The sequence below is a fragment of the Equus asinus genome, chromosome 7, assembly GCF_041296235.1.
Source record: "Equus asinus isolate D_3611 breed Donkey chromosome 7, EquAss-T2T_v2, whole genome shotgun sequence".
Classification (NCBI taxonomy): Eukaryota; Metazoa; Chordata; class Mammalia; order Perissodactyla; family Equidae; genus Equus; species Equus asinus.
The window spans coordinates 21,910,396-21,938,311 of record NC_091796.1 but is presented as its reverse complement, the minus strand read 5'-3'; the positions used below and the strand labels follow the sequence as shown (position 1 = coordinate 21,938,311).

Here is a 27,916-nt window from a genome sequence, read left to right as displayed (position 1 = left end):
CTGTGCCTCAGTTTCCTAATCTACAAATTGGGAATAATCATAGTACCCGATAGGCTCACTGTCAAAATTAAACCCATAATCTATGTAAAGCACTTAGCACAGAGCCTGGCACACAGTGCAAGAAGGAAATAACTGATAGCTATTGTTGTTATCACCTGTGTATGTGTCATCAGTGTGCAGAGTTGAGGACCAACGCAAGTGTTTTATTGATCTGTAATTTGGGAATTCCTTCCAGGGGTTTTTCAAAAACCAAGATTATAGTTAAAGAGACAGCTTCCTCATTTCATTTCCTTAACCTCCAGCTCTATATAAGTACTCCCTTACTTAAGAACTGTCATTCTTCTCTCAAGGGTCTCCCCATTTGCCAAAGCTACATTCCCCTTCTTTTTCTTTTTCAGTGAATTGCTTGCTCCTCTTGCCAATGGACAACTCAGCATTTGAAATGCACGGAGATGCAACGCAGGGTGTTTTGTCTGTAGGGAAGATGAACACTGTCTCTGGAATGGTAAGCTGGGGTTTACATCTTGGGATTCGTTCCCCCAACACCTTTGTGCAGAGCTGAGGAAGAATTCCTCTTTAGACCAGCTCTCCTCAAGTGACCCTCTTCAGAAAGTTAGCATCTCCTGCTCTGAATAGTTCCCCATTTGCCTCCTCTCTTGTAAACTCTTAACTCACACCTCCTTTAGCTCTTTAATGGCCCAACTCTCTGTGAGTTGTTGCTCGTTAATGGTATTAATGAGTTATTTATTGTTCAATATAATGCCCTCATACAATGTTAAACTGAAGATGTTGATAAGTGATTATGCTGTACAAAATATACCATTTAAGAATGTTAAAGTAGTAAGACTGTCTATGCTGGTTATGAGTGGTCAACGATATGCCTCTCAGAGGGAAAGGCCAGGAACTCAGAGGGCAGTGGAACAGGAGACCTTGACGTCAGTGCTCACGAATGTCATTTTAGTGGTCAGAGGAATGAGGGTAAATTGATCCGAAGGTTGGGGCATGTATTCTCTTGGAAGCTTTCAATAATGTGGATTGTGACTCACAGAAATAGTCCTGTTGTTCTGATATTTGTAGCATATATTTGTGATGTGAAACTGGGAAATATTAACAGAAATATGTGGCAATACCGTGCTCAGAGTTAGTAGTTAGATTAGTCGCTCACTTAGGTAATAGAGGGGAGGAGGGGGTGTTTAATGAAGCTGTTTCCGTGAAGGAGGGAGGGAGAGAAAGACTGAGACCTGTGAGGCCGGTTGTTTATTCGTATGTACTTGTTCCCATGCACGGACTTGTACATGTAATGCATATGCACATTCTGGAACTAAAAAGTTCTTAGAAAATACACTTTATAGCCTCTTTAATTTTTAGGTGAAGAAACTGGTAAATAAGGGCTAATTGAATTGAGATGCATTTTATGTATAAACTTAACCGGCTACTTAATTTTGTAGTAATTTATTCTGTGCCCCAGCTCCTCATATTTTAATTTTTATCCTTATTTATTTGGATGTCAGAAAGGTATATGGTGGGGTGCGTGTGTGTTTATTTACACTCATATTTACATATGCATTATTTTACTGAGTGTATTTATCCCACAAGTGCATTTTTTTTTAAATAAAAGGGAAAATAAACCTAATTAAGAAAGAAGGCAATATTTCTTCTTCTTCTTCTTCTTCATCTTTTTTTTTTTTGGTGAGGAAGATTGTCCCTGAGCTAACATCTGTGCCAATCTTCCTCTATTTTGTATGTGGGATGCCTCCACAGTACGGCTTGATGGGCAGTGTGTAGGTCCATGCCCAGGATTCAAACCCCTGAACTCTGGGGTCACCGAAGTGGAGCGCGTGAACTTAACCACTACACCACCGGGCCAGCCCCAGGAGGCAATATTTCTAATGCATTAAGAGTAGGGAATAATGGCTTCCTAATTTCTCCTAGGAAAAGAAGAGGCAGTGGTCATTGATGAGTGTTTTCCTGGTGTGTCTCTTGGCCTGCACCATCACCACAGCAGTAGGAGTCCTGATTCTCTCCTTGGTCTATATTAACAACTCTCAGCCCCGTTCAGAAGTTCCTTTAGAACCCGAAGCCTGGCCTCTGCAAGCAACAACAATTCCCATTGTGCAAAAGGCTGTTGATCCAAAATTCCAGTTTCTTAATCATCTACCTAAATCCAAGGTATGACAAACATATTAGGAAAAAGAATCATCTATTCTAAATGGCAATTTCAAAACCAAATTTCCGTTGCATGTTTACTAAGCTTTGATCTCTCTTCATTGGAAGGACCAGCTGTGGGCCATCTGGATGAAGGGAAGTGAGGGATAGAGAAGAGGGAAAGTTGGGTTGTTGTTGGCCCCAGGCAGAAATTTCCTTTAGTAGATAGTTCTATACCTAGCTGGAGGAGAGACTTGAAGGTGGACAAATGGAAAGCCCTCTATTCTCTGGCCAAGACAGGTATATTTTTTATGTCTAACAGGAACTAGACTGATAATATTACAGGTGGCACTGTTGTCATTCTCGGAGTCTTGTAGACCCAAGACTTTCTTTTTACTGGACTCCAATGTATACCTCACTACTCTTGCCTTCCTCTTAACTCTGTAGGCCATGGTGGCCTCACGTTCCTCAGGAGGTGGCCTCCATGCTCATGGTTGCCTGCTTGTGACTTTTCAGGTGTTTGAGTTCCCTGGTGGTGCAATTCAGTGGGCCCGGTACAGGAGCAATGTCAAAGACTATCTCAGCCTTGAAGAAGAGGCCTTTGGCAGCAGTTTGAACAGTCAGCGATCGCAGATGACTCTGGGGACCCTGAGAATAAAAAGCAATGGCCTCCGGGCCCCTCACTGGCACTTCAACGCTAACGAACATGGCTATCTTGTGCAGGTATAACCAATTTGCCCTCAGTCTGCACTTAAGCGTTTATGCTGGGTGTTGTCAGGCTGTTATTTTAGATATTGCAAAACCTACTTAACTAAGTGATAGACAACATCCAGGCTGTGGCTATGTATTCAATTCGATTAGTTAGCAGTGCCTCGAAGCATTAACCTGTTTGTTTTAATTATTCTTGGCATCGCTTTGAACTTCTTTCTTCAGTACGAAATCATTTTTCATGCACGGTTGTTAAAATAAGATCACTCTTCCATCCTTTGAACCGAGGCTAAAACTGGCAGCTCTGATCTGATGATCAAAGAGATGGCAGCTTTCCTCTAAGGGAAAAGGCAGCGATCCGAATAACAACCAGTTTGCTCATGTTCAGCCTGGTGTTCCTAAGATCAGGCCGATGCGATGCTCTTTTGTGGTTCAGATTTTTCAGAATTTTCTGGAAGTCAGGTGAAAGAGAGAGAGAGAGCTGGAGGTGAAATGAGTGTACTTCATTGAATTTCAAGTAATTCATTAATTCTAAAAAGTATTTGTTGGTTGCCTTCTGTGTTAGACACTGGGGAAGCAGTAGTGGCTAAGCTTTCATAGAGCTTTCTGGTTTGGTCTTACCCTGGTGAGAGGTGAGGTCTTATCCTTATCTTGTTAAAGATCAGTCAATTTTAGGTGACATATTTTCAGTTGTTGTTAATAAAACTCCTTTTTTATACTGGACAACTCATTTATTTTAGAATTTACAATAGGAAGACAGATTAGCGTTTCTCTATATGAGACCAAACGCTTCTTATTTCTCATGAGAGAACAGAGGCTCAGAAAGATTAAGTGATTTTTCTAAAGATTAACTGTAGTTGTTGGGTGGACTGAGACAAAGTCCATGTTTTCTGACTTCTTTTCTACGTATTCAAAATATGTAAAAGAGAATAATCTCCAACACATCAGTTTTCATGGCCCTGGCTGAATAATGGCAAAGTGGTAGGAGGAAGGAAAGGCAATTAAGTGGACTTTCTTGGAGAGGGGCTTCTAAAAACAAGCTGTAAGCTAGAGAAATTAGTCTGGAACGTGTCGTGTTCTAGTAGATGACAGGCCTGGGGTCCAGCCTCGGGAGGTTGTTCTGTAAGTCCAGAGAGAGTTTATAGTCTGAGCTTCTAAATGTGTGCTTGGATATTCTCTGGATCCCAGGAAAATGTCAGGACAGCTCACTCTCACAATGAGGGTAAGGAACCAAGCAGTAGGATGTGAAGGAAATTCCTCCAGTGCACACTCAGCCGTGGAGATTGCTTTTGTGTCTGAGTGTCTTCATGAAAGCCTTGGAAAGAGTGGCCCTGAGAGGCCAGGGCAGCTGGGATGGCCAGTGTGCATGGCCCTGCAGTGAGTGTCCCACTGGGCACTGTGCTGTCTCCGCTCTGTGTCTGGAGTAGTTGGTGCCCTGGTGTGAAGAGACACACATCCCTGCTGTTCCCTGCATGTGAGCTGCAGAGAGCTCTTTAGAGGCTCCCCTTTCCCCTGCAGCTTTACTACCTGTCTGGATCCAAGTGTAGTTCTCAAAGACTTCTTTTTCATCTGCCTTTGCTGATGCTCCACCGTGTGACCATGAGTTTCTGGTAAAACAGAAGTAATGATACCTTCTCTACCTTCCTCACAGGATACTACTAAGGAAGAGATGAGAGAATGAGGGAAAGGATACAGTTCTGTCTAAGCAGAATCAAAGGATGGGGCAGGATGGGTTAAAAGTGTAGATTTCCCCCAGGTCCCTGGCAACCACCATTCTACTCTCTGCTTCTAGATAATTTGACCAGATAATGTGACTAGGCAATTTGACTAGATAATTAAGTTTTAGAGATCTTCTGTGTAACATTGTGCCTATAATTAATAATACTTTATTGTACACTTAAAAATTTGTTAAGAGGGTAGATATATTAAGTGTTCTTACCACAATTTAAAATAATATGTAGACTTTGGAGCGTGACTGCTTAGGTCCAAATCCCCACTTTGCCATTGATTAGCTGAGTAACCTTGGGGAAATGATATATTCTCTCTGGATTCAGTTTCTCCTCTGTAAAATGAGAAAAATAATAGTACTTGCTTCCTAGGGTTGATGCAAGGAATAATTGAGTTAAATCAAGTAAAGTGTTTAGAAGCATTCCTAGACACAAAGTAAAAGCACTAATTTATTCAAATTATATGCAGACTTTTTCTTATCTAGAAAATACATATGCATCTGTGTGCATACACACACAAAGATGCACAAAGATGCACGTTTCTGCAACCACCTGTGAACACACACATGTGCCTGCAGTCTTTTCAAACTCTGGAGCATGAACTTAGAACTCTAAATTCTCAGTGCAGTAATATTGCCCCCAAGGGGGCAAAAACTGGTTCTTGAGGGGCAACAAACTCTTACTCTTTTAATGTATAAAGCATACATATACATAAGGACATAAGCAGTATGTGTATACAGATCTATAGTACATCTGTAGTGTTAAAATTTCATAGGGTAGAGATTAGAAAAAAAGTCTACAATGCTACTTTAGAAGGAGATAATGAGAAAAGGATGAGAAACATTGCTCTAAGGTGATGGCGGATGTGCTTTTCTGTTGATGTTTAGGGATCAGCGTGGATTGGAGTGGTTGATGATGGTGGTGTGGTTACCACGTACAATGTCACAGCTGGCCAAGTGATCTTCTTCCCTAAAAATACACTGCACTGGATAAAGAATGTGGGAAATGAAGACTGCTTTTTCTTACTCTTCTTTTCCACACACGATGAACTTCAGACCCTGGATGTTGATGATGTATTTTTATCTACACCTGAGGACATTGCTTCCAGGTCACTTAAGGTCTGTACCACTGCTGAAAACAAATCCTGCCATGAGGGTATGCGCTACATAGGCACAAAGAGAGCATGTGTGTTTGTGTTTCTAGGGCAGCAGTCAACAGGGTGACAGTTGGGTAATGGACTCAAGAACATTTCTTGTGTTTCTACTAAAGACTTAAAACTTGTTGAAATGGAATTGCTTTTTATTTCCCTTTATGAAGGACTTCTATGGGAAACTGTAATGAATTGGTAGAAAGCTTCTGATATAGTTCATAAAAATTACTATAATTTACATCTCTGAAAAGCCATAAGCTCATCTAGGGAGAAGTTTGCTACAGGTAATGTAATTGTGTTTTCCCAATCTAATGCAGAGAGTCCCACAGTTTTCCTGAAGGATAGCTACCTTTGATCTCTTTAAATAGTTATAGTATCACTGGAGGGACTGCTGATCATTCTGGGTCTCTAGAGTCAGATGTGGATGCTGACAGTGCAAATGGGTGATCAGAAGAATTGGTGATGGCCCACGAGTGGCAACTGGAAGGGGTTCTGTGGCATATTTAGCAATCTATCTAGTATGGTTTTGAGATTTGTCTTGCAGCTGATCCTGGTTTAATGTTATAGAGAGGAGTTTATATTGACCATAAAAGACTAACACATTTAAAATGAAAATGCATTGAAAATGTCAAGGATTTTCATAATTATCACAAGTCTTAGGCTAACCAAGTTCAGCTTTTTTTTTTTTTAGGAAGATTAGCCCTGAGCTAACTGCTGCCAATCCTCCTCTTTTTTCCGAGGAAGACTGGCCCTGAGCTAACATCCGTGCCCATCTTCCTCTACTTTATATGTGGGATGCCTACCACAGCATGGCATGCCACGTGGTGCCATGTCCGCACCCGGGATCCAAACCGGTGAACCTCGGGACGCTGAAGCGGAATGTGCGCACTTAACCGCTGCGCCACAGAGCGGACGCCAGCTTTTTTTGTTTATTGAGGTCATAATAGTTTGTAACGTTGTGAAATTTCAGTGGTACATTATTATTTGTCAGTACCATATAAATGTTCCCCTTGACCCCTTGTGCCCACCACCCAATCCTCTTCCCCTTTGGTAACCACTAAACTGTTCTCTTTGTCCATGTGTTAGTTTATCTTCCACATATAAGTGAAATCATACACTGTTTGTCTTTCTCTGTCTAGCTTATTTCGCTTAACATAATACCCTCAAGCTCCATCCATGTTGTTGTGAATGGAATGATTTTGTCTTTTTTTTATGGCTGAGTAGTACTTCATTGTAGATATATACCACATTTTCTTTATCCAGTCATCAGTCGATGGGCACTTGGTTACTTCCACGTCTTGGCTATAGTGAATAGTGCTGCAGTGAACATAGGGGTGCATAAGTCTCTTTGAATTGTTGATTTCAAGTTCTTTGGATAGATACCCAGTAGTGGGATAGCCGAGTCATATGGTATTTCTATTTTTCATCTTTTGAAAAATCTCCATACTGTTTTCCATAGTGGCTGCACCAGTTTGCATTCCCCCCAGCAGTGTATGAGGGTTCCCTTTTCTCCACATCCTCTCCAACATTTGCTATTTTTTGTCTTGGTGATTATTGCCATTCTAACAGGTGTAAGGTGATATCTTAGTGTAGTTTTGATTTGCATTTCCCTGATGATTAGCGATGTTGAACATATTTTCATGTGCCTATTGGTTATCTGTATATCTTCTTTGGAAAAATGTCTGTTCATATCCTCTGCTCATTTTTTGATCAGGTTGTTTGTTTTTTTGTTGTTCAGTTGTGTGAGTTCTTTATGTATTTTGGAGATTAACCCCTTATCGGATAAATGATTTGTAAATATTTTCTCCCATTGGTGGGTTGTCTTTTTGTTTTGTTCCTAGTTTCCTTTGCCTTCCAGAAGCTCTTTAGTCTGATGAAGTCCCACTTGTTGATTTTTTCTTTTGTTTCCCACGTCCAAGTAGACATGGTAATCAAAAAGATCCTTCTAAGAAGGTCAGCTCTTTTGACTGGGCCGCTGAAAACCACGCTGGTGCCGATGCTACCCTGTCCTCAGCTACCCACCCTTCTATTGCTAAAATTTGTAGAATGTTTCACAAATGTCTTAGATGGTTTCTTATGTCTTTCAGCCTGAAGGTGGAATTAATTTCATTAGAACATTCCATAAGCAAGAAGAGGATCAGGCCGTCAACCTTCCTCCCCACCTGGCAGAACTGGTTATGAATGCTAGTTATGCACAGTCTCCAGACAGCCTTGTGTGGAGATACTTTTATGACCTTAAAGGTACAGTATGTTATTTTGTGGAGCCTTTTTATTTAAGTATTTATATATGTGATTATGTAGGTATATTGGTTGAGAGAAAATGTGTTTTGTTTACGGTGAGTCACAGTCAAGAGAAGTTTGAAAAAACACATTTCTCAACAGAGTAGGAAATATGAGAAAAGCCCTGGAAGCAAAAGAGAATGTGGGAAAAAATCTGAAAGTATGAGGGGTGTGTGCTGGGGCTGGGGGTGCTGCAGGAGAAGAGCAGAGGTCCAATCATGCAGGTTGTGGAAGCCGTGCTAGTGGGTTTCCACTTTATCTTGGTTGAAAAGGGAAGAAGTTAAGGTGTCTTATATAGGAGAGTGACACAATTAGGTTTTTAGTTTATTATTTATTTTTTTGTTTGAGGTATAATTGATGTATTAGTTTCAAATATAATGATTCAATATTTGTATGTATTGCAAAGTGATCATCACAAGTCTAGTTAACACCTTCACCATACACAGTTACACAATTTTTTTTCTTGTGATGAAAACTGGTAAAATCTGCTCTCTTAGCAACTTTGAAATATGCATTCAGTATTATTAACTATAGTCACCATGCTGTACATTACATCCCCATGTCTTATTTATTTTATAACTAGAAGTTTGTACCTTTTGATCCCCTTCACCCATTTTACCCACCCCCTGCCTCTGGGGGAAGCAATCTGTTCTCTGTATCTATGAGCTTGGTGTGTCTTTTTTTAGATGCCGTATGTGACTGAGGTCACATGGTGTTTGTCTTTCTGTGTCTGACTTATTTCACTCAGCATAATGCCCTCAATGTCCATCCATGTTGTAACAAATGGCAAGATTTCATTCTTTTTTATGGCCAAATAATATTCCATTATATGTATATATACCAACATTTTCTTTATCCATTGTTCCACCAATGGACACTTAGGTTGTTTCCATATCTTGGCTATTGTAAATAATGCTGCAATGAATGTGGGGTTGCAGATATCTTTCCAAGTTAGTGTTAGCTTTGTTTTTTGAAGTGATGACCCAATCCAACTGAATCGTGGAGAATAGACTGAAAGAGGCCAGATGAGAGGCAGGAAGATGAGTTGGGGGCTCTTACAGTCCCTCAAGTAGGGGATGATGGTGGCCTGCACTATGACAGTTGTGAAGGGAGAGGATTGTTCAAAGGGAAGAGAATTTAAAGAGGTAGGACCGACAGGACTTAGTTGCCTGACTTAAGGGGTGAGATTGGTTTTTAGGATGAGTCTCAAGTTTTCTAGCCAGATCCCCTGAGTTGAACAGTCTGTCTCAAAGAGGTCGCTCTCTATTAGAAATTTCAGGAGATCTTGGAAGGTAGGATAGTATCTGACACTATCAGGTCAATATCTTGGGGGCACCTAGGATCTGGTGTTAGCAATTCCCACCATGGAAACTTTCTGTGACTATAGAAGAGCTACGTACTTTACTGGGACTACATTTGGCTCTCTTTTTGTGGTACCATTTTGAAGTATTTTATCTTATTTTGTTTTTTAAACTTTCATCTGACTCAGGTTCAAAAGAATATCGATTTCCAGGAGGAATAATACAACGAGCGCAATATTGGAGAAATGGAAGTGAACTAAGCAACAATGAAAAAATTTTTAGTGAATTCCTGAATCAGGTAATTGAGAAAAATGTTTTGATGATCATTAAGATGCATGAAATATGAAATTTAGATTGGATTCAGTCTTCTTTTGAACAAAAGGAAAGGGAAAGATCTAATCAAGCACAGTTTATTTGATCAATGTAAACTTAATTGAAGTTTCAGTGTGGATTTGGGAATTTAACTTCTTGGCATGGATAGTAACATGAGAGAAAAGACTGAATGCTTGTGAGATTTCTCTTTTCATTTGTTTTAAATGCTTAAATGACTATATTGCATCATGAGTAAGAGCACAGCTTTGGCGTCAAATTGCCAGATTCAAATCCCAGTTCTGCCTCTTAGTTGTGTGACTGTAGGTAAATCAACCAACGTAGATTTTAATTTTATCACCTTTAAAATAAGGAGGATAATACTACCAACCTTATAAGATTGTTATAAGGAATAAGTGATATAATAAGTGTAAAAGACATAAAAAAATTGCATGTTTTTAGTGAGGGTTGCATAAGTATTAGTTATTATTATGATTATATGAATTGTTAAGTTGCTGAGTAGGATGTTGGCTAAATAACTGGATTTCATTTTTCTTTTTCTTTTTCAAGCATCAAAATGCACTCGCTTTGAGTACACTCAGAATTTATAACAACGGATTACGACAGCCACACTTTCATTTTAATGCAAATGAAATGGGATATGTAATAAGTGGATGTGCAAAGGTAATTTCTTTGTGAACAGTTTTTTGACCTTTCCTTTTTAGTACAGAAAGAAGCAAATGGGAAGTATTTCTGTGTTTTGGTCAGTTGTTAGTAATGTAAAAGGACTCGATACTCAGGGCTTTCTGGGCACAGTTTCCACAGAGGGTACCACGCAGGCCCTGCTAGATTGCTTCCAAGTGTGATCTGAGTGTGAGAAGAGGCTAAGAACATTTCAGAAGTGATAAAGAAGTTATCGTTTGTGGTGGAGGGTCTGGAACACCTGCTTAGGTTTTCAGTTTTGCCTTTCCAGTAATGCAAGGGTTGAATGTGCTGCCCTCGGGGAACAGGAAATCACTGTTTGCCTCTCAGTGTACTGTGAGTGGAGGTGGCTGGGGAGGTGTGGAGCATCAGGAGGGGGCCCATATATCTCCATGTATCCAGGATCCTCCTGACGTATACTTGTCGTGTTGGTGAAATTATTAACAGCGCCCTCTTTGCTCTTCAGGGAGTCCTGGTTTGGTTGATCGATGATGTGGTAACCAAAAGAAAAGCCAAACTGAGTACCATGTTACTGCAGTGATTTGACCATAGTTCTTTTGGACTTTCTAGGGCTCTCTGGGGAAATCTACAATGGTATAATGGTAAAATGGGCTTCTCTACCTTGTAGCCGTCTCAATCTTGACAGAAGGAACCAAACCAGACTGAAATTCATTTCTTATGTCATCCATAGCAAAAGTTTTGTTTTATGTTTTTAGAGGTGAAGGCTTCAATAAATTGGAAAAGGGCATTGTAATCTTCCACAAATTATATTTCAAGGATCAGGTTTTATTTTCGGTGTGCTCGTGTGCTTGCATCTGCGTACACATTTAGTCTCTAACCCTTTTAAGGAAGATTGTTAGGATGCTGCTCTCCCAGAAGGCTGAATTTCCCCAAGCAAATAAAAAGGAGGGCATGGGGGTTGTAAAACACTAAAATTTAAATCCTCTGCCTAATTAGGGAGTGTAATTTATAAGCTTTAGTTAGAAAATGGTGACTGATGCTCTGTTTGCGTCATGTTCTGCAGTATTAGACTCACTAATGCGTTTCGAGGAACATTCACTTAAAGAGAGTATCTGTTGGTTTGTGTGGGGCTGTGTCTCAGACTCAGGAGATTTTGTGGGAAGGACGGCCTCTGTCTTCTGCTGTTTACCCGCAGAAGTCCCTGTATAACCACGTGCTTTTATTTATCTGTTCTTCACTATTACTACTTATCCTTGATGAATATTTGATTTTATTTGCTTAACTTCAAAATACTTTTTTTCCCTCCTTAGGTGGGCATTATTAATACTCAGGGTACCATAGAGTTTGACATTCACATTGGAGATGTGGTATTTTTCCCCACTGGAACCCAGCATTACATTAAGAGCACATGTGATGAGGATTTACTTTTCATTCTTGCCTTCAGCACTGGAGACCAGGTGAGAATAAGCCAGCTTAAGAGAGATGCTGAGTGCCAATGATGTGCAGAATACTCTGCTATGCAATGTGTCTGGACGTCGGGGGGCCTCAGTAAATGTGTGCTGAATGAATGAATAAATGAATGAACTGGCTGAACCAGTGTGTGAAAAGAAGGAGAATCACATAATCTTTTCATTTGGTTATAAAGGGATCGAATATGTTACATTTCTTCTTAATTCCCCCAGTTCTGAACCAACTGAGAAAAAAGACCAAGAATAGTATATAGAGATCCATGAAATAATTTTCATTACTAATAAAGCAGATATTAGAGAATGTGATTAGTATCTGTGGGCAGGTGGGTTTCCTATATTGATCCCCAGAATTGGGTAGGACTCCCTGTGTTGAGGCAGGCCCTTGTACACTTAATGGCATAAAGAAATAGAGCATGCACTTTGAAGAGTTGCCATTTCCTAAACAGAGAGTGAGGAAAGTGAAGTGAGCATGCCTAGTTTGTTCTTCAGAATTCACTCTGGGGGCCTAGGAGTGGGGTAGGAGAAATGGAATCTCTTCTATATGGAAAGAAACTTTAGGAGTAGAGAAGTAGCATTCCTTTCTTTCACTCAGCCAGGGTTCCTTAATTCGGAGCAATAATGGGATTGAGGAATAGAGATACACAGTGGAATTTAGATTTTTAAAAATCCTTAAGACTAGGTTCCCTTCTGTGACTGTGTGAGAATAATATTCTAACAGTCTGACTGGGAACCCTGGAGCAAGTCAAGGAACAGACAGACATTGCTCGTGCCTGTGGTTCTACCTTCAAGGAGACCTAACAAGATCTCCAGGGGAGAGCACAGCATGAATTCGGCAGTATCAGCAACAGGACCTATGCCCAGAGGTGGGTTCAGTCCTGCTCGGTGATGCTCATTTCCCAAGATAACACCTACTTTCTTTGCGGGAGAGTGGAAAATTCCAGCATCTGCTTCCCTGGTTCTCCAAATCTTTCTGGGGGTACCTGGGATGAGGTTTGTGGAGAGCTTTGTGAGAAAGAGGTGGAGTGGAAAGCTAGCTGTAGACTTAGTTGGGGGTGGGGGAAGAAAGATTCCAGGGTTCCCCACTTTTGGGTCTCAAAAGTAGGTGGATCTCATTGCTACTGCCACCCCCTTGGTCATGATTCTCTATAGCTCTTATAAAAACAAGTCAGAAAACAAAATCAAATCAAATATAAATAGGAAAAGAAGGAAAAAAACCTCATAGTATAAATAGAAAGTTAGAGTTTAAAAAGTTAAGAATAAGAAAAGAACTTTAAAAGTGAGTAGAGTAAAAATGTTACGTAAGTGTAAAAATAGTCCAAAGGTAAAAAGTTAAGAATTAAAATAAATATGGGAGATAAAATAAATAAGATATAATGTGACATGAAAGGCTAATACCAACAAAATTAAAAAATTTGAAAGGATAAAAATGACAATTGAAAACCATTAAATATAAGCCCAAAATTAAAGAATATAAATCTTTAAAAAAAGAGAATAGAAATAGAGAGTTTTTTAATGAAAAGAAACAATTTAAGGGAGTGATTCATAATAGGGAAGAAAGAAATGAGTCAGAATTTGGGTAGGAGGAATTTTTTGACCTCTTCCCCCACCTTTTGGAATATCTGATCTGCGCCTTGAGGAAGGATAGTCCCCTGCTACCCCATCCTAGTGGGTAATGGAAATGTTTCTGGTGGCGATGTGTTTTGCATAAGGGGTATGAAGGGAAAGAGGAGGGAGGGAGAAGGGAAAGAGAGGTGGGGGGTCGGGGGAGGTTACCCAGAGAGAAACAGAAAATGAGAGACAGAGACACAGAGAGAGACATACATGCCCAGAGACACACAGAGATAGGTACAAAGAGAGACACTCAGAGAGAAAAAGACATGCACAGAAATAGAGACAGAGAGCGAGAGAGAGAGATCTACAGAGTATACAAACAGAGAGAGAGAAACAACACAGAGACACACAAACAGAAGGAGACAGGCAGATGTACACACAAAGTGTATGGGACAGAGACCCACAGAGAGACAGACACACAGAAGGAGAGACACACAGACACATACATACCCACCCCTGGACAGACCTATACACAGAGGGGCACGGAAAGACAGACACATACACGTACACACACACGGAGACAGACGGACATAGAGACAAACACATACAGACAAGAAAGAGAGATTCAGAGACAGATAAGCACAGAGACACACACATAGACACTGATAGACACAAAGAAACAGTGAGAGAGACACAGAGAGACACACACACACAGGTGTACACATGCAAAAATTAAGAGAGGCTGACTGAGAAAGAGAGGTAGTGTCAGAGACAGAGGGAGAGAAAGACAGTGATAGAGAAAGGGGACAAGGACAAACAGTGAGTCAGACCCAGCTGACTAGACAACCAGGCCAGACAGGCAGAGATTATCGAACCAGCGGAGAGAGGCCAGTCTCTGGCTGTGGAGCACAAGGACCACTAACTTGGCAGCAATGTTTGCCCCACCATGTGCCTCTGGGCATGGCACTCTCAGAAGCCCTTCTGTCACTAGTCCCTGCTCACAGGAAGAGAGAGGGTTCTGCTCCCTCCTCAAAAAGAACTACCTCCTGGTATGATAGAGGTCCCTTTTGAGGAAAACTTCGGATGCCTCAGCACCTCTGGTTATCAATCAGATTTGCCTTATTTTCAGAGTTGGAAAAGTGAGGTCCCCACAGCAAGGGAAGACTGGCACACAACATGACATTTTCAGGAATTCATTGCTGTGTAAAGTTGCACAGCCAAGTGCCCCGCAGTCTTTCAGGTGCCTTGATGGCTATAAGATCTTTGCAGGAACTGGGTGGTTTGGTGCTGATACATCTTCTTTTGGTTTCCACTGTCAGTTGCAAACTCTTGACATGGATGATTATCTGCAAGCCACGGCAGACCATATCCTGGCCCAGCTTTTCTTCAAGAAGCAAAGTGAATTTAAGAAGATCCCCAAATTCAAGGAGGACCAGGCAATCAACCTGCCTTAGATTCGTTGATGAGTTCATGTCTATTCTTCCTTCTTCATTTGTTACTGGTTTTGAAGGAGGATCACTTGGCTAATGAGCCTGGAGCTCTCCCCAGAGTGGAAGTGAGAAAGCAGGTGCAAAGCAGCTCCATGGGCTTATTTAGCTGATAGTAATTATGGGCAGTTCATGCTAAGGGAACATTTCAGTTTATAGTCATGCATCGCTCGACAATGGAGATACGTTCTGAGAAATGTCTTTAGGAGATTTCATCATTGTGTGAACATCATAGAGTGTACTTACACGAACCTAGATGGTATAGCCTGCTACACACCTAGGCTATATGGTACTAATATTATGGAATCACTGTCATATATGTGGTCCATCGTTGACCAAAATGGGATTATGCGGCGCATGACTGTATTCTGTGTAGATTAGTAGATTTATGGAGGAAACTCAATGACTTAATATATTTGTATGGATTTTAGTATATGTGTATATATTTGTTTATTTTCCTTTTCTTACTTCAAATTTATTATTTCAAATGAAAATCCATTCTTCTTATGTGCATCAGTAAAACTTAGCACCATGCATGTACTTTTGTTATTCATCGCTGTGAGAGGAAGTGAGGTGGTCAGCCTCTGAATGTACATATTGAGGCACTGGAACCCCGTTACATCAAACCTTGTCTGGAGAGTTTAGTTTGGAACCCTAGCCTGGCAATTCCCAACCCTTTCATTGGCATGGAGATAATTTTTATAGTGCCAAAACTTTCAAGGACTGACTTTTACGAGTAGTTTTATACTTATTGCGTATTAGCTGAGAATATACTTAATGATATAGTAACTATGAATTCAATACCGTCTTTGAATGTATTTGGATTTCATTAATCACATCAATTATTTACACTTGAGGAATAGTCATCCCTATATTTGAGAAACGTATGGTTTATTTAGTCTATTGGCAAGGCTCGTTGTGTATGTGAATTCGAGGACAGCGTATCATTGCTTGGAAGCTAATCAGGGACTCGTGGTCTCCAAATTGGGAGTCACTGTCTTAAAAGAAAGAATTTTGTATTTATTTAAGTAGAAAAGAATTTGTTCACATTGAATCTGTGCCTGATTTTTGTTTGCAGTTTATTTTAACAGATGTTTGGTACACCTGCCTTATGCTTGAGTACCAGCATCAGTTCGGGGGTATCCTGTATAAAATTCTAAAGTCGGTATGGCTGGGTTTTAATACTTTCATCCACCACACCATCCCTTTTCAATTATTCCCCTGACACCTGATGGGATTTTTAGATGTCTTAGGATGTTTGTTCTTAGGCTACAAAGAATCTGTATGTTCTCTCTCTCACTTGCTCTCTCTCTGTCTGGATAGCTAGCCCTGTTGAATACAAGTGCAGAATACAGTGAGAATCAGTAATGGCGCACTTTTAGCATGGGAAAGTACCCACTCACATAATGTACATCGTCAGATTATAAAAGGCCTGTTATCCCTTGGAACCAACTTACTGTGTATTTCCTTATTGCCCTTTTCTGGGAGAGCCAGCCAGGATCAGAGCTTGGTAGCAATGGAGTGTTGTGGTGGCGGTGGCGTTTTGAAGAGATTTTATAGGGAATCTATAAACCAGGGGATGGTGTTCCAGAGGAGCATGGTTAAGAAGATGCAGGGAACAGCACAGGACGATGGGTATATGGAAGAAGGATGTCCAGATAAGGGAAGATAGTCGTAAAAGGTAAATGGCAATGAGTATAGACAGATTTTGTTTTAATTTGGGAATTTTTTGTATAATATAGACCAGTTCATAATCCATTTTCTTGTATCAGGAAGTATTGTATCAGATTACTATGTGATCATTTAATGAAGATTTTGTGAATTTTTGTATATTACTTTGTCATTGTAATTTTAGATGAACTCTCTTCTTATGGTTTTGTATATTTGAAGTGTTATTGGATTCCCTTGGGTATCCTTGAAATACATCATCACCTAAAGAAAATATGTTATGATACTGGAACTTTCTGGGTTTCTTGATAATAATATACTTGAAGCCTGACTTAGGTTTCCAATCTACTATGTATTTAAAGAATAAAAATCTTAAAAATAAAAATAAACTCATGCAGATGATTCAGTTGGAATATTGTTGGTATATTACTTTATGGGGGGATATGTTCTTAATTTTCACTTGGTTGTTCTAATTTCTATCCTTTTTCCCTCCTTGGGATGCTGATTTTTAGTTTTAAGACCATTTTATTCTTTAGGGTAACTTTATCCATTAGCACTCAAGTACTTTTAGGCTTTTTGGTGTAGCTACTTTATTCGTTACCAAATCAATAGATTGAAGAGTGAATTGCTCAATCAAACTGATTATTTGGCATCATTCAGGCAAAAGCCAGACATTTGATTGAAAACCTCCTTTAAAGCTGAATTCACTGTAACCATTTTATACACTCAGTCTATAATGCAGCCACATTTAATTCATTTGAAATAGTATGAATTGTACATAAAATGTTCTTAAGTGTCAAGAAAAATCTTTGAAAAGAATGTTCTCTTTAACAGCAGTTTTGAAGAACTGAATGGAATGAATTACTCTGAATAGAGGAACTGCAGGTTAGGTAAACACCACTAAATGTTCCTTATTTCTTCTGAACAGTGGAAGGTGGTTATAGCTCGTTCCTTTGTTCATACGCTAATCCTTTCCTATTGAAGAGTAATCAGGCTGCTTTTTATCACCCAAATCATTTAGGAAAAGGAAAACAGTTACTGTTACTATATAACTTGATTCCCAAAGACTGTAATTTATCAACAGTTGAAAATGATTCAACAGTATAATATTATTGCTTTAAAAAACTAAAAAAAGAAAGCAAAAAAAAAAAAAAGCCACAGCAATTTTGTTCTATAATTAGAAGTTACAAGTGGTGTCTCCTTCACACTCTGCACTCACCATAGCTCTACGAAACTGGTGTGTTCACTTTGGATCACTGTTCCGTTGAAAACAATAGGAAGATACTGGAGAGCCCAGAAAAGAATAGTGATGGCTGACAAGATGGGAAGATGTTTTCTTCATTGTACTTAAGTTGGAATTGTTTGGAAAAAAGAAGTTAAGGGATGACTTAGAATCATGAAATTATAGAGCTGATAAAGACCACAAACCATTTGGTCTTGTAGCAGAGGAAGAACTATTCCTCCACCCTCTAGATCCTTCCAGCTGGTCTAAGAATTAAACTGACATGAGATGGAATAACAGGAGAAAATCAAAGTTTAAGAACATGTATATGTGAGAGAAACTCAGGAAATCCGAGTAACTCACCAAAATGGTGGAGGCTGCCACCTTAAATATCATCTTCAGCTAAAGGCAAAGGAGGATGTTGGGGTTAGTGGTTTGGGACCTCAAAGGGGAGGAAGGCAATTTACATGGAGGAGGAAAAGCAAATGTTTCGTAAACAAGTGTTGACCATGCCTTGCAAAGACAATGAGAGAAGGAGAGACCTTTGCTTAAAAAGCCCTTGTTAGGTTCCTCCCTGTCTATCACATCCAGTTTATATTATACTATAGTTATTTTATGGTATTAACTCCTTCCTGGAACAGGCCTTCTAGCTTAAGTTCTTTTAGGCAGTCAGGGGGAAGGTCAAAGTTGCTTTCAGAGTCTTTTGTTCTTAAAAATAATCAAGCCAAAGCGACACATTTTAGAGTGGCAAATTCTGATCCCCCCCAGTCTCATCACTTTAATTTACAGAAATGGAAACTGAGACCTGAGAAGGGTACTCTGCCCAGAATGCAAGTAAGATATTCGAGACCAAAGTCTAGCACTTTTGGGATGCCCCCTGTCATTAGCGTTTTTCTGATTACTGTCTTCAAGTGTTTGAAGGATTTTTCCACATGAAGTAGATGTCTCTACTAGAAAATGCACCATCTTCAAGTGGGAGGGGTGGCTTCTATTACCTGCAAACATAGCACCCCTGTGCCATCACTGCTTCTCCTTTGCTGTGCCTCCCACATGCCAGATGCCCAGGTCTCTGCTGCTTCTGCCAAGAGGTGATCAGAGACTCCTGAGATCACCCAGGTCACTGTTCCTATCTCGCCAAGTACTCCTTGCTTGTGCTTTATTTTCATTAAAAATTTTTCTACTGTGATAAAATAAACACAACATAAAATTTACCATTTTAATCATTTTTAAGTGCACAGTTCATTGGCATTAAGTACCTTCACATTGTTGTGCGATCATCACCATCATCCATTTCCAGATCATTTTCCATCATCCCAAGCAGAAACTCTGTACCCATTTAACAGGAACTCCTCATTCCCCTCTCCCCACAGCTCCCGGTGACCTCTATGCTACTTTCTGCCTCCATGATTATGTCTGTTCTAGGTGCCTCATATAAGTGGAATCATACAGTATTACTCAATGCTTATTTTTATGAGGTTTCTGCTCATTTTTAAAAATTGTGCCTTTACTATGTGCTCAGCATTGTGCTAGGATATACAAGAAACATAAGATGTGGAGAATTTGTAATTTAAATGTTTCTCATTCAGTTCTGTATTTCTCTTCCCTCCTCCTCCCTTCCCTGGATGAACTCAGCTCTTATTATGAGTGTTCAAAAAAATGTTTATTCATTCAGATAATGTTAGGGAGTCCATAGTAACAGATATTAAAAATCTAAAGAGAGGCCGGCCTGGTGACATAGTGGTTAAGTTCACATGCTGCAGCTTCAATGGCCCAGGGTTCGCCGCCTCGGATCCCGGGTGCGGACATGGCACCACTTGTCAAACCATGCTGTGGCAGGCATCCCATATATAAAGTAGAGGAAGGTGAGCACAGATGTTAGCTCAGGGCTAATCTTCCTCAAAAAAGAAAAAAAAAGTATAAAAAGAAATGCAAAGAAGTGAGTCTACATATGCCCTCATGTTTCCAGAGAAGGCAACACACAACTCTTTTGGTGACTCCCATTCCAGTGTCTTAACAGTCCTTGGTCCTCAAGTTTTTCATAACTCTCATAAAATGTCTTTTCCAGTACTTTTTTGGGAGTGGGGCTTCATTCTAGTCCCTGAACATCCAGATAAGAGTGTTTGGATTCTGTTTTTTTGAATATTAACAAGAAACCTCAAATGGCCTCCACAGATGTCTTACATGTCTTATCTTGGTTCAGTAACGCCCAACTTCATACTGATGATAATAAATTTATCATTTTGTTATTTTAGCCTGACATATTCAGATTCTTCTTTGGTTCAGTGTGAAGTAGCTAATGCTGAAATGAAGTGAGCTGTCAAGTGTGGGCTAAATGGGATGTGGTACCATGCCAGCTATAACGAGGGGCATCCTGGTCTCAGGGAATGTCAGACAAGGCACTACCACACATCCAAAAAGCCCACTTGAAATGTCAGATCGACGAAAAGATTTTTCTTTTCTTAAAGTTTGGCACCTGAGCAAACATCTGTTGCCAATGGTCTTTTTATTTTTTCTTCTTCTTCTCCCCAAAGCACCCCAGTACGTAGCTGTGTATTCTAGTTATAGGTCCTTCTGGCTCTGCTATGGGGACCCCGCCTCAGCGTGGCTTGATGTGCTGTGCTAGGTCCACACCCAGGATCCGAACCAGTGAAACCCCGGGCTGCTGAAGCAGAACATGCGAACTTAACCACTTGGCCCAGGGTTGGCCCCCCATGAAAAGATATTAAAACTTTATTTATTTAAAGTCTTCAAGTCTTTCTGAGGTATGAAAAAATGAAAAATTCTTACATTTTTAACTAAGAAACGACAACAGAAAAGTCAGTCAAGCAAAGTCTGTTCCATCTCTCACTTGCTGCATACAATTTCCCATAGAAAAAAATCCCAGGATAGCCTAGTGCTGCTTAAGCATGTCCACGACACAATTCATGTATCTTCTCAAAGTCTGTATATAAGGTAAGGTTCCATCAACTTTAAATTTTCCTTTTTTCTGGGTTAGCAAGGTTATCTCAATTCTTTCTAGTTCCAGAAACCTACCTTTCTTTTTTTTTTATTGAGGTGATAATGGCTTATAACATTATATAAATTTCAGGTGTACATCATTGTATTTCGACTTCTGTATAGACTACCTTATGTTCACCACCAAAAGTCTAGTTTCCGCCCGTCACCATACAAATGTCCCCCTTTACCCCTGTTGCCCTCCCCCCACCCCCTTTTCCCCACCAGTCTGCTCTCTGTATCTCTGTGTTTGTTTGTTGTTTTTTACTCTGTGTTTGTTTGTTGTTTTTTACTCTTCTCCATGACTGAGATCATATGGTATTTGTCTTTCTCTGCCTGACTTATTTCACTTAGCATAATACCCTCAAGGTCCATCCATGTTGTCTCAAATGGCAAGATTTCATATTTTTTATGGCTGAGTAATATTCTGTTGCATATATATATATATACACACTGTATTTTCTTTATCCATTCATCTGTCCATGGGCATCTCAGTTGTCCAAGTCTTGACTATTGTGAATAATGCTGCAGTGAACATAGGGGTGCATATATCTTTTCAAATTAGTGTTTTTGTGTTCTTTGGATAAATGCCCAGAAGTGGAATAGCTGGATTATATGGTAGTTCTATTTTTAATTTTTTGAGGACTCTCCATACTGTTTTCCATAGTGGCTGCACCAATTCACATTCCTACCAGCAGTGTATGAGAGTTCCCTTTACTCTGCATCCTCTCCAACACTTGATTTTTTTGTCTTTTTGATAACAGCCTTTCTGATGGGCATGAAGTGATATCTCATTGTGGTTTTGATTTGCATTTCCCTAATAATTATTGATGTTGGCCATCTTTATATCTTCTTTGGAAAAATGTCTGTTCAGATCCTCTGCCCATTTTTTAATTGAGTTGTTTGTTTTTTTGTTGTTGTGTTGTATGAGTTCTTTATATATTTTAGATATTAACCCCCTTATCAGGTATATGATTTGCAAATGTCTTCTCCCAATTGGTAGGTTGTCTTTTTGTTTTGTTTGATGGTTTCCTTTGTCACGCAGAAGACTTTTATTTTGATGTAGTCCCATTTGTTTATTTTTTCTTTTGTTTCACTTGGCTTGAGGAGACATTTCCAAAAAGATATTGCTAAGACTGATGTCGAAGAGTGCCCTGCCTATGTTTTCTTCTAGAAGTTTCATGGTTTCAGGTCCTACATTCAAGTCTTTAATCCATTTTGAGTTAGTTTTTGTGTATGGTGTAAGATAATGGTTTACTTTCATTCTTTTGCATGTGGCTGTCCAGTTTTCCCAACACCATTTCCTTTCTTCATTGTATGTTTTTGGCTCCTTTCTCAAAGATTAGCTGTCCATAAATGTGTGGGTTTATTTCTGGGCTTTCAATTCTGTTCCACTGATTTGTGCATCTGTTTTTCCACCAGTCCCATGCCGTTTTGGTTATTATAGCTTTGTACTATACTTTGAAATCAGGGAGTGGGATGCCTCCAGCTTTGTTCTTTTTTCTCAGGATTGCTTGTCTATTCAGGGTCTCTTGTTGTTCATGTGAATTTTAGGATTCTTTGTTCTATTTCTGTGAAAACTTTCATTGGGACTTTGATAGGTATTTCATTGAATCTGTAGATTGCTTTAGGTAATATGGACTTTTTTTTAGTGAGAAAGGTTGGTCCCTAAGCTACCATCTATTGCCAATATTCCTCTTTTTGCTTGAGGAAAATTGTCACTGAGCTAACATCCATGGCGATCTTCTTCAGTTTATATGCGGGATGCTGCCACAGCATGGCTTGATGAGCAGTCTGTAGGTCTAAAGTCCAGGATCTGAACCTGAGAACCCTGGGCTATGGAAGCCGAGCGTGCAAACTTAACCACTACACCACTGGGCCGGACCCACTATGGACATTTTAACTATGTTAATTCTTCCAATTCATGAGGATGGAATATCTTTCCATTTCTTTGTGTCTTCAATTCTTTCAAGAATGTCTTATAGTTTTCAGTATACAGGTCTTTCATCTCCTTTGTTAAATTGAACCCTAGTTATTTTATTCTTTTTGTTGCAATTGTAAATGGAATTATATTCTTGATTTCTATTTCTGTTATTTCATTGTTAATGTATAGAAATGCAACTGATTTTTTATGTTGATTTAAAAATTTAAATCATCCCTCAGAAAAAATTTGCAAAGCAATTAGTAACCACTTTTTTTCTTTTTGGTACCTGTTTTCAGGAAATTGGGCAATTAAGAGGCAGTTTTTAATTTGTTTCTGTTTTGGGATTAAGGCTGCAGTGTGCTGTAGGTGTCAGTAGTGTCAAGAAAAAATTAAATGAAAAATAGAACAATTACTAGTATTCCTGAGTATTAGCACTGCCCACACAATTCTTGTCTTTGGAGGTGATTTTTTCTCTGTTCATAAGGAGTGATAGATAGTAAAATCCGAGAAGAAAAAATTCCTCTCGGCCAGGATGGATTGTCCTTTCAAATACACTTTCTCCTGTCTTGTAAAATAAGCCATTGGAGATGGGTTTGCCAGTTTACAGCACTGAGTACCCGCCTGGCCTGCGGCAGAAAGGAGTTTCTAAATATACAGACAGCTACAGGACAGAGCAGCAGGAACACACAAAAGAAAGAGAAAACTATGAGTTTAGTTTTTGTTTTAAAATTTTGTGACTTCATCAAAGGCTGGAGCAGAACTCTGGAACCTTCTTCCAATGAGATATCTTGAGTTTTCTCCACAAAATATTTGCTTTTTGATGGGAAACTTTTCTCGTCAGTCATGGTCTACTTCAGCCCACATTTTCGGCTACCACTCCTTAGGTTTGTAACTTTTAACTTCTTATTTTAGTACAGGATACATGGAGAAAAGTGTGCACATGGTAAGTTTACAGCTTGATGCATTTCTGCAAACTGAACCTGCCCATCCAACCAGCACCTTGATCAAGAAACTTCACATCACCTCCACATCCTCCTGTGGGGCCAGGTTCAGTCACCACCCCCAATATGATAAAATGGCTTGTGCCTGTTTTTCAACTTTATGTAAATTGAGTCATACTTTATGTGCTTTTTGGCACCTGATTTCTTTTGCTCAGGATTTTGTTTGTGAAACTCATTCAGGTTGTGGCTCCTCCTTAATTTTTATGCTTCTTAGTTATTTTTTCCTTTCTCCTCAGATAAACAAACACTTGTCTTTTATGTGTCACCTCCTTGATTCAGTTTTGACAGCCCTGACACGTACATAGAGTGACTCTAATTCAGGTCCTCATGGTGGCCTTGATGGCTGAGGCTGTCGCTGCTCTTTTTTCTCTAGACAGTTATGTGGGAAGAACTGAGAGCTAAGGGGAGAGAGAAGAAAAAGTCAAGGCTGGGGCTCTCTGCCCAACAGCATCTTTTCCTTTAACACTCTCCTCCTCGCTCCAACCCCTGCCATCTCAGACCATCATGCGGAGCTTGGTAGCGGCTGGCTACATCAGGCAGGTTAAGTTCTGCGGTGATGCTTTCCCAAACAGGAGTCATTGTCCTTTCTAATTAGGGCGGGAGAAGTGGAGGGAGATGCTCCAAGAATCGATTACCAGCTTTCACAAAGGGAAGATTTGTGTGCCTGCTAATTTCTTCATGATTTTTTTTCCTCTTCTTGTGCTCATGAGAAATGAGTTAATACTTTATAAAATATATAAATGCACGTATTTTATATATATGTAAATATATAAAAACTTTAACATCTTTTTTGAGAGAGAGAGATTTAAACTGCATAAGCATAAGCACGAGCTTAGATGAAACAACCCAAGGGCTGTGATTTATTCAAGTTTGGGCAATTGATTTTATAAAGATTTTTTTCCAGGTCTCTCTGTGGAATGAAATTTATAGTAGTATCTATAAATTTGTAGGTCATCTTTTTACTAAGTACTAGTCAAATTCATTTATTTTCATGCACTAGTCAGAAGTAAAGCCAATAGCTGTCTGAATTTGTCAACTTCAAATACTAACGCAGTATCAAGGAAATCAATAGGATGTCTCATCACTCTTCCAACTTATTCTTCTGGCCTTAAAGGTAGAAAATATTCACTGGAATGAAGTCAACTTAGATTTTTATGTTACAATGAAAGTGGTTATAAAACAAGGTATTTACCAGAGAATTGTGCATTTCTTTTCTGACACTTCTTTACATATTGCAATTGGCATGTGCAGCAATAGGAGAAATTTAGGAGGAAGTGGGAGGAAGCATAGTAATGGCTGTTGTGATTTTAGATGCTAAGGGAGACACAGACCCTCCTGTAACTCTGCAGTGAATGCAGAAAGGGGAGTCAGGGTGGTGGAATATGAGGCAGGGGCTGGTGAATTTTTTTGTCAAGCCCCCTCTTACATTCCTTGACACTGGCTGCCTGTTTGGAAAAGCCATTCTAGAGGCAAAAATTCATTTGGAGAGGCCCCTTCAATTCTCTTCTTCTTGGCGCATGAGGACCATTTCAACTTGCAGCATGAAATATTGAAAATTCTGTATATGCAGGCACTAAACATTCCCCAAACCAAACACATAAAGGTCAAATGGAATAGAAGACTCACTTTTTGAGGCCTGAAGAGTGGAATATGGGTGGAAAATTTGAATTTAAGTATTTTGAGACAGACGCTGGTAAGGGCAGCTTGATCTGAATGATGAACTGGATGCAGGGCTGGGGCCCCAACTGTCAGTCATGCATCCACAATAGGCATGTAGGAAATTAATATGAACTTGAATTGGTATATGAAGCCTTTCCCAAAAGTGTCTTCATTTAAAGGGGAGAAAAATCCCATCCATTAAGTGTCACATGCCAGATTACTCTGTCATGTGCTACGGCTTCTCTGTATCAGCCTGGAAGGCCACATGGCTTGTTACTCTGTTTTAGAGACTCCCTAGTTACAGTGACTCCAGTTCCTTCACCAAAGGCCCCCTCTGTGCTGCTGTACTCCCTGCCCTCCAGGTCTTCACATTGCTTGGTCTCACCTACCTCTATATGCAGAAAGGCTGTAAGAGAAAAAGGGACCCTCAGAGCTGGGAAGGGACCATATAGATCAGCTAGTCCGGGAAGTTCAAGCTGTGCTCATCCAGGGCCCTAAGCAGCCTCCAGGGAGTTGGGACTTGGAGAAGGGCTGAGCCGAACTGGGGATGCTAATGCCCCTTCCAGCCTTCACCTTGCCCCGCTTCAAACAAAACAGAAGAGAGTTTGAAACTCAGTGACCTAGTCCAATCCCTTTCCTTCCCAGAAAAGGAAATTGGGGCCTGAAGAGTTCATTTCCTAGATACAAACCCATGTGAGTGGCAGTGATAAAACTGCTCTAGAAATTGATGGTGTCTAGGAACCCGAGGCCCAGCTCTCACTTGTGGAGAGGGGAGCTAAAGGGCGATGTAACTCTGTGAAGCTTTGGCTTCCAAAGGATGTGCTTCCCACCTTCTTTTGATTCTCTGCGTTTTTGGAACACAGCTTTGGAGAACTGTACATGCTGTTGCAGGAAAAAATTCAGTGGGAACTTTCAGCTAGTGCTTCTCATGGCAATGTGAGGCCAAAACGGGGTACTATGGTGAAGACGGTTTCTCTACTTTAGGCTTGTCTTTGGTCCATAGTTAGTTCCATCCCACCCTGTAGAGAAGACCATGATGAAATGATAATCCATGTCCCATAGTTCCTGGATGACCAGTTCTTAACTTGTGATGGTGCTGAGATCCTTGCTTTCACTCCTTCACCTGCCTAAACTCACCTCTCCTTTAGACCTGTCCCAAACTCTAGACTCTTATATGCAGTTGTCTACTTGATATTTCCACTTGCTTATCTGATAAACAGCTCAAATTCAACATGAATAAAAGTGAATTTCTGATTTTCTCTCCTAAATGCAACTCCACCTGAACATTTTTTATCTTGGTTGATAGCAACTCTATCCTTCTAATTATTCAGGCCAAAGCACTCAGAGTCATTCTTGTTTCCTCTCTGTCTCACATCCTCCAGTCACTCAGTCAGCAAGTCCTGGATCTGATCAGTTCTTATTGCCTCCCCTGCTACCACCTTGGTCTGAGCCACTGTCATGTCTCTCCTGTCTTGCTTCAGGAGCATCCTAATCTGGCTTTCTCTCTGTCTTTGCATCCCACTTTCAATCTATTCTTAACAAAGTAGTAAGAGTGATCTTTTTTTATAAGCAATTCAGATTATATCATCCTATCTTCAAAACACTCCAGTGGCTCCCCATTTCACTCAGAGAGAAGGGAAAAGATCTACCCCTCTCCATTCCCCATCCTCCTCCAAATCCCATGCTTCTAAGCCACACCCTCCAAGCCACACCCTCCAAGCCACACCCTTCCAAGCCACGCCCTTCCAAGCCAGGCCCCATACCTCTCTCAGCGCTTCCTCTTCCACGGTCATCCCATCCAAACCTCCCCCGCATCACTTCTCTGACCTCACCTCTACTACTCTTGCTCTTGGTCACCCTACTCCAGTCACATCACCTCTGGGCTGAGCCTCAAACTCCCTTGGCATGCTTCTGATTAGGACATTTGACTGGTGGTTGCCTCTGCATGGATCACTCCACCCAGATTTCTAACCCCCTCACTCCTTCAGGACTTTGCTCAAATGTCACTTTCTCAATCATCCTAGCTAAAATATAAAAATACCTACCACCCTCCACGTGTCTCTCCTCATCCATTCTTGCGTGTGGATATGCATAGTAATGTTTCTGGATATAGAATAGCTGGGGAACGCTCGGAACTCTTGCAAGACCCCATGCCTGAATCATGTGTCTGCAAACCCCGTTGATGCCTTCGTCCTGGCACAACGCCTAGAGTTCTCGTAAAGGACAGGAACCAAAAGGAGGTGGGCAGGGCTCCAGCCTCCTTCCTCAAAAAACCTCGGAACATGAAAGGCACTGCATGAGTGGGCACTGTCAAGCTGGCCTGGCAGGCATACAGAACTTACTCCCCACCCTGAGACCTGGTTCTGAGTAGGAGCTGCGCCCACAGTGCGCACCTGTCCCTCCGGGGACTCCCGGGGTCCGCTTGTGACCCAGATCCATGGGGAGGCCGGAGACATGGCGTCCTGCCCAGCTCCCTTAGCCGAGGCTCCAGCAGTGTGGCTGCCAGTGCTCCAAGCCTTGAAGGGGCTGAAAATGGTGGAAAAGGACCAAGATGAGGGCCGCCAACTGACACCTCAGGGACAGAGAGGTCTGGACAGGATTGCCGGACAGGTAGCAGCTGCCCAACAAGACGCATTAGAACTAACGATGCTGAGTTAA

The 27,916-nt window shown here is 40.5% G+C and overlaps 1 protein-coding gene and 1 pseudogene across 1 annotated transcript; both read left to right on the top strand.

Moving 5' to 3' along the window:
• Positions 1 to 421: 421 nt before the first annotated feature.
• LOC106834835 (legumin J-like) lies at positions 422 to 16,847 on the top strand. Its single transcript, NM_001371755.1, has 9 exons — positions 422 to 505; positions 1,933 to 2,169; positions 2,662 to 2,868; positions 5,468 to 5,698; positions 7,818 to 7,971; positions 9,500 to 9,609; positions 10,191 to 10,304; positions 11,594 to 11,740; positions 14,623 to 16,847. Exons 1-9 carry the CDS (start codon positions 422 to 424, stop codon positions 14,755 to 14,757), a joined length of 1,419 nt encoding a protein of 472 aa, NP_001358684.1. The 3' UTR covers positions 14,758 to 16,847.
• Positions 16,422 to 27,916, top strand: LOC106834517 (small ribosomal subunit protein eS19 pseudogene; annotated as a pseudogene).

Coding starts and splice junctions, on each gene's coding strand:
- LOC106834835 (NM_001371755.1), top strand. CDS start 422: ATGGACAACTCAGCATTTGAAATGCACGGAGATGCAACGCAGGGTGTT. Junction 2,869..5,467: donor AACATGGCTATCTTGTGCAG/GTATAACCAATT, acceptor GTTGATGTTTAG/GGATCAGCGTGGATTGGAGT. Junction 9,610..10,190: donor TTAGTGAATTCCTGAATCAG/GTAATTGAGAAA, acceptor TTCTTTTTCAAG/CATCAAAATGCACTCGCTTT.